This window comes from Marmota monax, unplaced genomic scaffold (assembly GCF_021218885.2).
Source record: "Marmota monax isolate L192 unplaced genomic scaffold, Marmota_monax_Labrador192_F-V1.1 WCK01_AAM20220418_F8-fsc00022, whole genome shotgun sequence".
Classification (NCBI taxonomy): Eukaryota; Metazoa; Chordata; class Mammalia; order Rodentia; family Sciuridae; genus Marmota; species Marmota monax.
This window is the reverse complement of record NW_026695215.1, coordinates 27,913,832-27,925,910: the sequence shown is the minus strand read 5'-3', so window position 1 is coordinate 27,925,910 and position 12,079 is coordinate 27,913,832. Positions and strand designations below refer to the sequence as shown.

Below are 12,079 nucleotides of genomic sequence, written 5' to 3'. Positions count from 1 at the left end.
ATCTTATTTTGAGACAGGGTCAAGCCGGCTTGGAACTTGCAATCCTTTTGCCTCAGCCTCCAGTTGTTGGAATATAGGCATGTGACATGATGCCCAGCTCTGTCCTTTTTTTAGAACAGGATCTTCCTCACAGTAGTTTCTTCCTGCTCTGTTCTCCCCAAGAGGAATGCAGATGGTTTTCAAACAGCAAAGACTTGAAAACAGAAAAGATACCCACAGGACCTCCCAACCCCACACCAAGTCCTCCAGTGTCTCCAGCTTTCATACCATACTATTAGCACCAGAGGTTCACAGAGCACCTCTCTACTCCTCAGATGTATTGAGATCTTGATAGTGATGCCAATCAGTCATCTCCATATGGCACTCTGAACCAGTGTGATGACAAGGCAGCCGGCAGCTCCAGAGAGCTGATGACACTAGGGCTTCATGACCCACAGGGAATGAGCTGTGGCTCCACCATCTCCCCTGACTAGAGTACTTTTAGGGTCTTTAATATACAGACACACATTAACATACCAGATGGAGAGGGAGGGAATACCATCCCACAGGATATGGTGGATCAAAGTCACTAAGTCTGCTTATTTATTATTTATTTTTAAAATATATTTAAACAGCAGCAATCACTTCGAAAATGCAAAAAAAAAATTACAATTTTTAGAATAAAATTATAACGTTTATAATGCAGGTCAGGAAGAATTGAAGGTAAAACTGAGAATCAAATCACGCAGCACTGGAGGCAGCTGGAAAAGCCACAAGGCCCACTGGGGACCAAGCTGACAAGAGGTCACAACCTGTGAGGCCCCCACCCCCAAATCATACACCCCAACTCCCCACTGATGGAGCCAGTGTCCTCTGGGTTAGAGAAGGAGAAATGGCAAAGAGATGGCCACTGTAGGGGATTCTCCCAAACCCAGTTCCCCCATCAGGCAGGGACCTGCTAATCGACCTCCTCCATGTTGCTGTAGGTGGGGGCTGGGCGGTCCACAGGGGGGATGAAGCGTTCAGGGGCTGTCCGCGTGGGGGCCACCTCGGGGGCCTGGCCAGGGCCTAGTCCCTGCAACAGAATATGAGGACAGGGGTTGGGGGCTGCCCAGCATGCTGCCTGGCATCCCGGGGGTGCTGGCTCAGAGCGCTGGCACCCAAGGGAGGGCCCCAAGGCAGGCGCAGACAGCAGCGACGTTGAGACAGAGACGAGATTGGGCCTGAATAGTCTCGCTTTATTAACACTTTTAAATACAGGAAGTTGCTTGGGCAGGGCCAAGCCCCAGGCCAAGGGTCAGAGCAGAAGGAGGAATTGGACAGACAGCTGGATGGCTACCCACCCTAGGATGCTCTGCCAGTGCAGGGGCAACATCACCACCCTCTCCCATCAGATGCACACTGAGGCCCAAAGCCCAGAGCTGTTCCCCACCAAAAGCAGGCATGGCCTGAGAGGCAGAGAGGAAGGACAGCTCATTAGCAGCTGCCTGCAGATGAGCTCATCTCCAGTGACTCTGGGATACCAGAGGATAGAACACGTTGAGCACAAGGGCCACCAAAGCTGCCATGGTGCCCAGGACAAAGTACCGAAGGCAGCCCTCGTCTGGTGTGGTAGAGCCACGTGGCGGGGGGCCCACCCAGTCTTGGGGCCCCCATGGGCCCAGGGGCCCCGGCCCTTCAGGCACCAGCTCCTCCTCGGCCTCGAGCTCCTGCCAAATCCGGGAAGCCTACGGTATGTGGAAACGGCCATCAGCACCCAGGGGTGGGAAGGACTGAGTGTCCCTGAGACCCCTGGGCATGACAGTCCTGCCTGGGGTGAATAGGGTTAAAGCCCCAGATCAAGCAGCAGGGAGTAAGCAGGTGGCTAATTTCAAGGCTATTACAAATCCTGTTAGCCTTCTGATCTCCTCCACAGCTTACCAACCCACATGTAGCAGCATCTCATGGGGATGGGTAGTGGGTTACCTGGTTAATATTTTTAGGTCAAGCCTCCCACAGAATGAACTGGCTCATGAAAGATAGGCCTGCCAACCCCAGGGAAATCTCCTGGGGACTGCCCATATCCAGACCACTATCTTCTGAGGGATTTCTCTGAGCCTGACAGAGAGGGGTCAAGGGAGGAGAAGGGCCAGCCAGTCCAGAAAAATGATGTGACTATGCCCACCAAAGGGGCCTATAGCACATGCTGTGAGTAAAAGAGACAGAAGATCCTGAAGGTTCAATGGAGATAGCTGTCACCTCAGCTGTGAGCATGTTGAGGGTAAGAAGAAGAAAGCTGGGAGAGATCACGTATCTAGTCTGTTCAAAGCACATGCCTGGTGAGGTTCAGAGCAGTTGCTTGACCTGTGCTTTTGTGCACACTGTGGCAGTGTGCTGTTGTACATGTGTGCACCTTAGTGAATACCCCTAGGGCACCAGGATGCCTCTGGGTGAAGCTTTAATGTTAGGGAACTATGTCTGCAACTTCTATGAGTTCCAAGGCTCAAAGGGGCTATGGCTGGAAAAGAGAAAGCTGTGCCCCACCCCATCCCTTCTCCACAATCTGAGTTGGCCCCCACTAGCCTGTAAAGCCTCCCCAAGCCTCACCTGGCTAGCAGCAGCCTCAGCTGCAGGGCCTAGGTCTGGGTGGTGCTCAGAGTGACCTGCCCTGGGGGGCCTCTCCACAGGAGAGTTCCGTCGGCGGTAGAAGAGTACATAGGCATAACGTGTCACAACCTGGCTCTCGTCTACTGTCGTCACTGTGCTGTCATCAAATAAGCGCCAGCCTATAGCAGGGTGGAAAGAGTGTGAACACAGCATGTACCACCACCCCTACCACCTATCCTGCTGGCTGTGTGTGCCCTCACCCACGTCACTGCGCTGGCTGCTGCGATCATTGGGCAGGCGTGCGCAGGCAGTGTAGTGGCCACCAATCATGCCTCCATAGTGGTTGATGACAGCATACAGGTCGTAGCTGGGCAACTGCTCCTCTTTCTGACCAATACAGAACTTGCTCAGATCTAGGTTCCTGCAGACCCAATAAAGGAAGGGTGAAACAAATGGTTAGCAGGTGCCCAGGATGCCCTCTGGCCCTTCTGCTCTGCCCACAGGCATGACAAGATCCATCACTCACCGAACCGGAAACTCCACCAAGTCATTGATCTTGTCACGCCAGATAAAACTACGAAAGGAGAAGCGCTTGAGCTGCACAATGAGCACATTTGGCAAGCGCCATAGCAACAGTTGCTTGGAGGCCTCACGGTGCTGTTTGCACTGTGGGCAGTACCTGATAGGGGACAGAAGAAGGTCAGGACCAGCCAATTTCCCTCCCTTGCTGCCCCACTACCTGTCTGCTGCCCTATTCTCACCAGGCCTCCTCAGGTGCCAGCACCTCAGGCCGTGTGAAGAGGTTGAGGCACTGGTCCAGGGTGAAGTGGCCAGCGCGAGCAGCCTCACCAGCAGAGCCTGGGTCCTCAGCACATTCCAGGTCCTTGGAGTCTACCAACACAAACTCCTGCAGGCGCTCATTGTTTCGCCAAACCAGAGCCAGGCTACAGTCATCACCCAACTCCAGTGGGGTCTCCCCTGTAGATAAACAGGAATAGGAGTCATGAAGCTACGGAGAACAGCCACTTCAACCCTTATCCTCATGGCTTCCTCCCACAGCTTCAAACACCTTTATCCTCTAGCCGCTGCTCTCGGTTAGATGCATCAATTTTATAGATGAAGAACTGGGGTGTGTGGGCATTTATGGCTTCACTTGGATGTTGGTATCCTGGCACAGCAGCTATGAGAGAACATGATAGTCAGAGCTCCCTTGCCCACCAGGCTCTAAACAATCTTCCCCCAATCTCCCATCACAGTGCTTGGAGCCCTTAACTGGATCTTACCTTCAGGCCGGGACACCCTCTCGACAGGAGGCAAAGAAGTACCCTCAATAGGCCCACTAGTCAGCATCTCAGAAGAAATTCCACTGGTGCTAGGCACAGGGCACCGATCAGGAGATGCCCACACCTGGGGGACCCCCATATCCCCTTCAGCCACAGAGGTCACCAGCTGGAGCTCAGGAGGCTGAGTGGAGTCCTTCTCGCTGTCCCCAGCCTCCAGGGAGCTATTGGAGAGCAGTGTGGTACAGCCAGGGCTCTGAGACTCCAAGGCCATGCGACCAGGCTGGAAGGGTGGTTGGAATACACTCACAGAGTACCTGGCAATAGACAGTAAGGCAAGGAAAAGTCCTCACCAACCCATCTGGTGCCTCTGAATATCATTTCTCCTCATCCATCCCATCCTAGTTTAACCTCTGGGCACTCACCGGGCATAACCCTCTAGCAGCTGAGCAAGACGGGCATAAGTGAGGCGTGAGGCAGGTACACTGACCAGGAAGGGGTAGCCAATGTTCTCAGGGCGGCAGAGACCCTTGTGGTCAGGCCAATGGGTTTTCTGACAGAGCCTAGAAGGGAAGGGAAGATAAGAATAAGGCTTTACTCCATCTCCTACAACTATATATTGGGGCTAGTCTGAAGCCCTGGAAATTAGGTATGCCAGTCTGCCTCCCCCAGGGTCTGGTGAAGTAGGGTAGCAGGTGGAGGGCTTAAACTATATGTGGTGTCTTTGTGTGGAAGATGGAGAGGAAGAGTCAGGGAAAACCACTGGGTTCCTCACTGGTTGCAGTAGCCCACACGGTAGCACCGGGTACATCGCTTCAGTTTTTCATCCTCTGACTGCTGCTTCCGCTGGCAGGCGGCACACTTGGAGATAGGGACGCTGGGCACCTGGGGGCGCTAACGTGGGTTGTCTGGCTCAGCAAAGTCAGAAAGGAGTGCCCCTACCACCAGGGCCCTGTGCCGTCAGGTTGACCCTCAACTCACCTGTTGTACTTCTAGCACCACTACCCGTTCCTTAGCTAACTCTGGGGACAGCAGCTCAAAGCAGAGAAGCATGTCAGATGGGGACACAGTGTCCAATGAGTGAGAGGGCAGGAATATACGATGGAAGCGATTCTTAATTACCTGGGGACAAAGGACACAGATCCCGTGTGAGGATAACTCCTTTCCCTAGCCGTGACCCAGAGCAGAAAGACTGCCCAGGACTTGAGTCTACAACTTGGTTTATGAGCCAAAAGAGGTATACACCTGTGTTGGCACCAGTCTCAGGGCCCATAGTATAGGTGCTGAAAGAAAAAGTCATGGGCAGGGATCCCCTACACTGGCTCTCCACATTGAAGGCCTCTATCCTGCTATAACTAGTGAGGTCCTGCTAAGACTACAACACATTATCATGGAGAGGCCAAATTTGAGGATCCTCCTCCCCACCCTTAGGTCCCTGACACAAATAGCACTGCTAGGCTAAAGGGAAGGAATTTTGGGGAGGATCTGGGATAAAATGAAACAGCAACTGGATGGAGAACCACAGCAAATAGTAGGACAATCCTGCAGCTTAAGCTTCTTATCTAAAGCAGGAAAGGCACTAGGGTCCACCACAGAAAAGGTTAGTAAACCTGGATGATCAGGAACTGAGGGTACCTCTACCCAATACCTGAACATATACACTCACATGTGTATGTACAGATGCAAGTGACTAGACAACTGTCTATGTTGTAAGTACACAATGCACATCTATATATGTATGAGCCTGGGGAAAAACAGATTTACCTCAGCCAGACGCAGGTTCTCAGGTTTCACATGGACACTCTGAGAGAGGGAATCCAAAACTTCACTCACACTGGAATTTTCCTTGCTAACACTCACCAGGAACTGTGGCAACAATGGGGAAGGTGTGTCAATGGGAAAGGTGGGCCAGTTCTCTGGAATAGCATAGAATAGGAGCTTACTCCTCACCTTGATAGGCTTGCTATGTGGCTCTCGGGCAAAATAAAAGACAGGGAGAACCTTTTGTTTTTGTGGCAAGGGCACCGGCAGATAAAGGAACGGGTCAAATGTGATGGAGACCTGTGGATACAGAAGTGGCATTTGGGTGGCTGCAAAGAGACAAGATGTTGGTGCCCAGATCCTAACAAAGGCCCTCTGATGGCTCTCAGGGCCCTCACTGCCAATCAGCAAACTCTCAGACTTAACACTAGATGCAGCAGGAAGGTCCACCAGGAAAGAAAAATCCCACTTTCCCATTTCTGACAAAATTCCCCTTTTCTGGTAGCTTAGCCATTTTCCTGATTTTCCCTTTACCTGAATCCCACACACCTTTCCGTGTGTGTGTGTGTGTGTGTGTGTGTTGTGATATTGGGGAATGAACATAGTGCTTTACCATTTAGCAATATCTCCAGCCACTTTTATTTTTACTTTTTGAGACAGTCTTGCTAAATCGCCAAGGCTACTCTTGAATTTGAAATCTTCCTGTCTCCAAAGTTGCAGGAATAAACACGTGTACCATCATACCCAGCATCACATGCCTTTCTAATGTTACGCACAACTCTGTCATACCTTACCTCTGTCACACCAAACTGACTTCAAACATCTCTCTTGTCTCAGTCAGGAAGCCTACCTTGCCTGACTTCTTTAGCCCACAGAGGAATCTAAGGCCTCCCTGTAGCTTCCTTGCCCCAATTTTACCCTGTAGCACCTGAAAATGCAGATGTCTCTGAATCAAATTTAACTAGTCAAGCTGAGCCTAACTAGAGGGCCTCTTCCCAAGGCAGCCCATCACACCTTGGCACATACAGGGCACACCAGCTTCGACTTGTACTGGCCCTGAAATAGGTCCACAATGAAAGAATCGTTCCTCATCTTGTGCCGCTGCCATGCTTCCTCAGCCACCACCTGAGGAGGAGAGTGGTAAGAACTGAGGAAACCTAGGAGCTAGGATGCATATGAGGCATATCTACCCTCTGACCTCCTCCACCCCCCCCACCTCATCAGGCCGTCCATCCGAGTCCACGGTTTCCGTGTATGGCTTGTTCTGGATTCGATTCAGGTCCTCATGTAGCCCATCCAGCAGGAAAGCCATGAACTCCTGGGCATCGTGCTGGGCATAGCCTGTGAACTGGCTGGCCTTGCTTGCCACAATGGCCTGGATGCAGGGGCCAAGGTATGAGTGTAAAACTTTAGCACCCACTGCACTCACAGTTGGTTGATCCTCCCCACCCTCTCCAACCAAGGGTGAGAATGGCCACAGATCACCTTCAACTTGGAAGGCTGAAAGGCATGGTGAGTGCCCTTCCACAGGGCCCGGAGCAACACAGCAAAGCCAATGGCCAGACGTCCACCAGTCCCCAGTGGGTTGTTATAGTTGATCTCTGCCTCAAAGGAACGGTCTAGGAAAGCAAAAAAAGAAGTGAGGAATAAAGGTACCCCTTCTGCCCATACCTCAGGCTCATGGCCCTGTTCTCACCATGGAAGAAGTCCCGAAGTTCCCGAGTGTTGGAAAGAGACTGAATGACACTGTTCATGAAGCAAGTGTTGCCTAAGTTGACAAGGCCAGTGAAACCTGGCAGACACACCTTCTTCTCTTCCTCCTCCTCCTCCTCCACGCTATCTCCACTCACAGGGCTGTGGGGCATTGGAGGTACCATACATGTGGGCTTGGGCTGTGGGAGCAAATGGGCCATGAGAGATCATCCCTGAGGCTCTTCAGCCTCCATTCTTGGCCCTTCCCAACCCAAGATTCTCACCGAGGCCAGGTGTGGCTCTGGCTTTGGGACAACATGCTCCAAGGTTGTGCGGGTCACCACACCATCCAGCCCTGTGTCCTCGGATCGAGCCTTGGATTTATCTTTCTCCATAGCCCGGGCTTCCTCCTGGCCTGTCAGGGGGTGAGGGGTACCTCCCGGAGGGGTTGAATCCAGAGGTGTTGGACCTGTCGGCACGGCAACCTTTGCACCACCCACTGCACCTTAAAAAGGGGGAATGAGGGGGCTGGTGGTTAGCAGCATGTGGCAGGGATGGGGGTCACAGTCACGCAGGGTTAGGCAATGAAGGGAGCTCGTGTGCAGACCTCGTGCAGCTGGGGCCTCCAGCCCCCCCCAGCGCTGACTCTGACGCTTATGGAGGCAGATGTCGATGCGAGAGGCCGTGAAACAGAAGGTGCAATGTTCTGGCTCAATCAGGTTCCTGCAGGAAAAGGCTGAGCTCAGGAACTTAGGTAGAGAAAGTATCAGGTTAGACAGACCAGGAGGAAGGAGCCCCAGGTGGGACAGGCACAGTAGTGGAGCCGGGCACCACCCACCTGAGCTTCACCTGCCAACGGAAGATGGTGTGGGGCCCACAGCCCGGATGCAGCCTCAAGAAGTTTCCATCCCTGCAAATGCAGGGCAAAAGGAACAATAAAAACGAAAAAGCATGAGACATATGGTCCCATTCGAGGCATACCATCTGCCCCGGCTCCTGCCCACCACCAACCTGGTCTGGAAGATGAGTGTGAAGTCCTGTTCACGGAAAAGTACTCGAGAGGTATCCCTGTGGATCTCCTTCACGTACACGTGCACCACCACTGAATCCGGGCCCTTCTCATATGAGTCATTCTTGACAAATGCCAGGTTCACCATGGACTCAGGCTCTATGTTGAGACCATGGCTCAGTACCACCCAGGATAGGTTCCAGTCTATGGCTTCTCTACTCCCTAACAGCCCATAATCCTGCAACCCAATTGGGGTTTTGCCTGCCCATCCCCAGCCCCACCTTTACCATCCACCAACGTTGCGGCATCTGTTGCTACTGTCATCTCTTCTTTGACAAGGTCATCTTTCCCAGGGTCTCTGATCTGGGCCACTGCTGGGGAGACTGGGTCATTCCTGGGGGACACTGACTTCTCTCCTGCCAAAAGGGCTAAATTCTTCTCTGAGCCTAGGAGGCAGGTTTGCGGATTCAGTGGTGGTACACAGAGCTGTTCTTCAGCCTCAACCTATTTGTAGCAAGATTGTGGGCAGGATCAGCCCTAGGTCCAACAGGTGGCCCCCACTCCAATCCATACTCCTTCCCCCCATCTCCTAAGACCCAAACAGGCACCTAGTTCTCACCTGGGGGGCTGGATCAGCCAGGAAGGGTGAAGCATCACCCTGGGGTCCAGGGCCATCCCTGGACCCTTCCCCCTCTGGCCCTCTGCAGAGATGTACAGCCCTCTTGGCGCTGGGCCCTGCCTGGGCCCCGGGGCCAGCCCCTGAGCCTACCTCACCACGGCCCTGGGCCCGCTTCTGGTTCCGGGCCTCCTGCTTAGCCCGGCGGGGCTCAGGGCCTGGGTCCAGGGCAATGGGAGACAGTTCCTGCCCATTCTCCTGGCACCGCAGCCTGGGCACCAGCTCCTGGGTCCCTAGAGGTTTCTTCTGCCAAAAATATAATAGTGAGGCCCTGAAGACTGCACTGTGTATCCCCACCCTTCCCTTTACTGGAACTTACCAGGAGAGAGGGCCACGTGAGCAGAGGCACCTTCTTGGGTAATGCCAGCTGTAGGACTCCACCCTTACGGGCCTGAACTTTGGCGCAAGAACTTTCTATTTCAGCATAAAGGACACCACCCCACTGCCGACCACCTAGAGACAAAGTAGCAGCAGTGATGTGGGGTGGAGGATATCAAAGAATTCAAATACGCTATTGTGGTCAAGGCAGATGGACACACCTGGAAGCCGCACCACACAGTTGGTGTCTGTGAAAACAGTATCCACCTCCTCCAGCCGCAAGGGTCCTGCTCCCACACGCAGCTTGACAATTACCTCATTTTCATTCTGTCCCCAATCAAGCAACAACTCTGTAAGGGGAATGATAAAAGATCACAAGGAATTCACAAGCTGCTGATAATAGATCCAACCGAAATGGGACTTCTCCAGATGGGAGCTAAATTCCCAGTACTCCATCTCCTCCCTTAGTATTCAAAAGTCCCATTCATTACTTACCCTCTTTGGTATGCTCCTCTTGTGGATTGGGCACTGACCCTGACAACAAAATAAAGAACAGAGAGGAAATGACGAGGAGCCAGTCCCAAAGACCCTACCACATCAAGACACCATTTTCTGGATCTTAATCAAGGACCCCAGGCTCAAAGCAAGAGCTTTACTCAGGCTGGTATGGGGCCTTCTCTGAGTATCAGACCAAGACAAAGCAGCAAAACAGTCATCTCCCAACCCCCAATCTGTGTGCCCAGTAAGAGGGAAGGAAGGAGGCCATGAACACTCTGGGAATGCCATTCCCACCTCTCCTAGGGTCTCCATCCTTGCTCTCCTGGTTTGCTCTATCCTTCTGCTTCTTCTTACTAGTGGCCTCCTCCAGTCCTGGGGGCCCTCTCCTTGGGCCCGTGGCACTGGCCCCGCCAGACATTCTGAGCCGCTTGGTTGACAGCCAGAGTGTCCCGGGGTCGGCAACAGCGTCTGGGTCAGGGCTGCGGCGCTTTCTTCCTGGCCCAGCTATTTTGGCAACTCTTTGTGGCCAAATTCTCCAACAAGGAACCAACAGCCTAATGAAAAAAGATCAATCATCTCTGTCAAGGCCCAACAACATGCTCCTTGACTATAGCCAGGGCTTAGCAACCCAGGACACTCCTAACTCTAATATCTCCTTACCACTTAAAGTAACCCTGGATACTCTCAGACTATTCTGAAGAGAGAATAAATAATGCAAGTAGCAGCAATCACTTCTGGCCAAGGCTCCTATATACCTGCCATAAAGACCCACAAAGTTGGAAGCCTCACAAGGAGGTGCCAGGTCAAAGCAGTCATGGCCTGGGACCAGGATCCTCCTCTGGACAGGAGCCATGGCTCCAGCCCACGGGCCTGGCTGGTGCTCTAAGTAGGGTGCTACCTTTTTCTTCACTCTCACTTGCTGCTTAGTCACCACTGGAGAAGTAGAAGGTGTAGGAGGAAGGCAGAAAAGGCAGAGACCATCAAGCAGCAGGAAGCCCAGGCTCTGTAACTGAAAGTAGGTCTAGCCCAGTGCAGCCACTACTCAGAAAAGGTCCTGGTGCTAAGGTGCCCCACCTGCCTCCTGTCAGCTCCACCTTTGTTGTGAAAGTGGTTGTTTTATTACTTGGTGTTTCCCCATCCCCAAAGGGATTCCTCTTCTCAACTGCAGAGATGGGCTAACTCCAGTGCTAAGGCATGATGGGCATCCAGCTTGAAATAAGAACATCATCATGTTCCTACCCAAGTCCCTTCACTTATCAGCTCTAAGCCACAGAGACCTTCTACCCAATTTCTAGCAGACCTTTCAGTGGATTCTGGGCCACATATCCATCCAAAATGAAGTTATCAAATCCAGATACTAAAACAAGGGCGGGGAAGAACCATGAATCTTGGATCCCTGGAAGGGTCATGACTGGCCTAAGCAAGTAGCAAGACAGTGACTAGTCTGTTACTGTGGGGGAGGGGCTGGGAACTGGAGGTGGTAAGATACTCTTTCAATAGGCAAAATGTGGCAATGGTATGAGGCAGGTCCAGATTTGGAGAGCGTACACCTCCTTCCGCCTCCTTATATCCAAGGCCCAAGTAGAGGGTCGCTAACCTCCCACTAGGCTCCAGAGCCGTCGAGGAGGGAATAGAGCTGCCTAGAGACCCGAGCTGGCCTTACAGGGCTGCGCAGAGCTACTGACCACAGACCAGCGCCCCAACAGGGCCGCGACCCAGCTCCAATCTTCGAAACCCCACTGCCACCACCTCCTCCAGGAAGCCACCCTAACTCTCAGCTAATCTTCTTTGTGGAGGGAGGCCGGCCCCAGACGAAATGTAACGGCTCCGCCGGCATCAGTAGTCCCGGCACTCCGCGGGGCTCAGAAGTCAGGGCTGGCACAGCCCATGACCTTGAACAGGCCGCCGGGGGCCAGCACAGCGGCCTCTCCGCTGCGACCAAACTGGCGAGTTGCGGCCCGCCCCACTCACCGAGCTACACCACCGCCGCCAGCCCTCTTCGGGCCCTGGCAACCCGCTCTCGATTCCGGTTCCGGCGTCAGGTCGGTTCCGGTTCCGGCGCGCCCCTCCCCCGTCCCGGCCCCGCGGCCGCCGCCTTAGCAGCTGGTTTTGTTTCGACTTTTAGTTACGGCCGCAAGAGGCGGAGCGCCGAACTGGTGACGCACTTCCGGCGGGAGAGGGCTCGCGACAACTGGAAGCTCCGGGGCGGGTCCCAGCGGAGGAGGAGGGGCTCCGATGCTTAAGCAGAGCCAGTGGTCCTGTGGAGGTTCTGCGCAGATC

General features: G+C 53.4%; 1 protein-coding gene across 20 annotated transcripts; it reads right to left on the bottom strand.

Annotated features, from left to right (window-relative positions):
• Nucleotides 1-573: 573 nt before the first annotated feature.
• On the bottom strand, nucleotides 574-11,923 carry Usp19 (ubiquitin specific peptidase 19). Of its 20 annotated transcripts, XM_058574817.1 has the most exons (28): nucleotides 11,771-11,923; nucleotides 10,094-10,353; nucleotides 9,797-9,835; nucleotides 9,523-9,651; nucleotides 9,303-9,436; nucleotides 8,927-9,229; nucleotides 8,589-8,811; nucleotides 8,310-8,466; nucleotides 8,137-8,208; nucleotides 7,906-8,021; nucleotides 7,583-7,803; nucleotides 7,303-7,498; nucleotides 7,092-7,225; nucleotides 6,823-6,981; nucleotides 6,621-6,731; nucleotides 5,796-5,906; nucleotides 5,610-5,711; nucleotides 4,827-4,967; nucleotides 4,621-4,739; nucleotides 4,271-4,408; nucleotides 3,849-4,162; nucleotides 3,635-3,745; nucleotides 3,327-3,543; nucleotides 3,092-3,244; nucleotides 2,826-2,986; nucleotides 2,566-2,744; nucleotides 1,567-1,706; nucleotides 574-1,054 (listed from the first exon to the last, which is right to left on the bottom strand). In XM_058574817.1, the coding sequence occupies exons 2-28, from the start codon at nucleotides 10,215-10,217 to the stop codon at nucleotides 1,048-1,050; spliced, it is 4,011 nt and encodes a 1,336-aa protein (XP_058430800.1). In that variant the 5' UTR covers nucleotides 10,218-10,353; nucleotides 11,771-11,923; the 3' UTR covers nucleotides 574-1,047. The 20 variants fall into 20 exon arrangements, with proteins under 20 accessions (XP_058430800.1, XP_058430801.1, XP_058430803.1 ...); XM_058574818.1 differs by lacking the exon at nucleotides 1,567-1,706; XM_058574820.1 differs by lacking the exon at nucleotides 1,567-1,706 and having other exon boundaries at nucleotides 7,583-7,797.
• Between the last annotated feature and the right edge of the window lie 156 nt (nucleotides 11,924-12,079).

Bases quoted from the DNA above. Each gene is read 5' to 3' on its own strand.
- Usp19 (XM_046431279.2), bottom strand. From the start codon at position 10,217: ATGTCTGGCGGGGCCAGTGCCACGGGCCCAAGGAGAGGGCCCCCAGGA. The intron at 8,467-8,588 runs GTGGGGCTGGGG...GTCTCAACATAG, and splicing joins AACGTTGGTGGATGGTAAAG to AGCCTGAGTCCATGGTGAAC. The intron at 7,226-7,302 runs GTGAGAACAGGG...TTGCTTTCCTAG, and splicing joins ACTTCGGGACTTCTTCCATG to ACCGTTCCTTTGAGGCAGAG.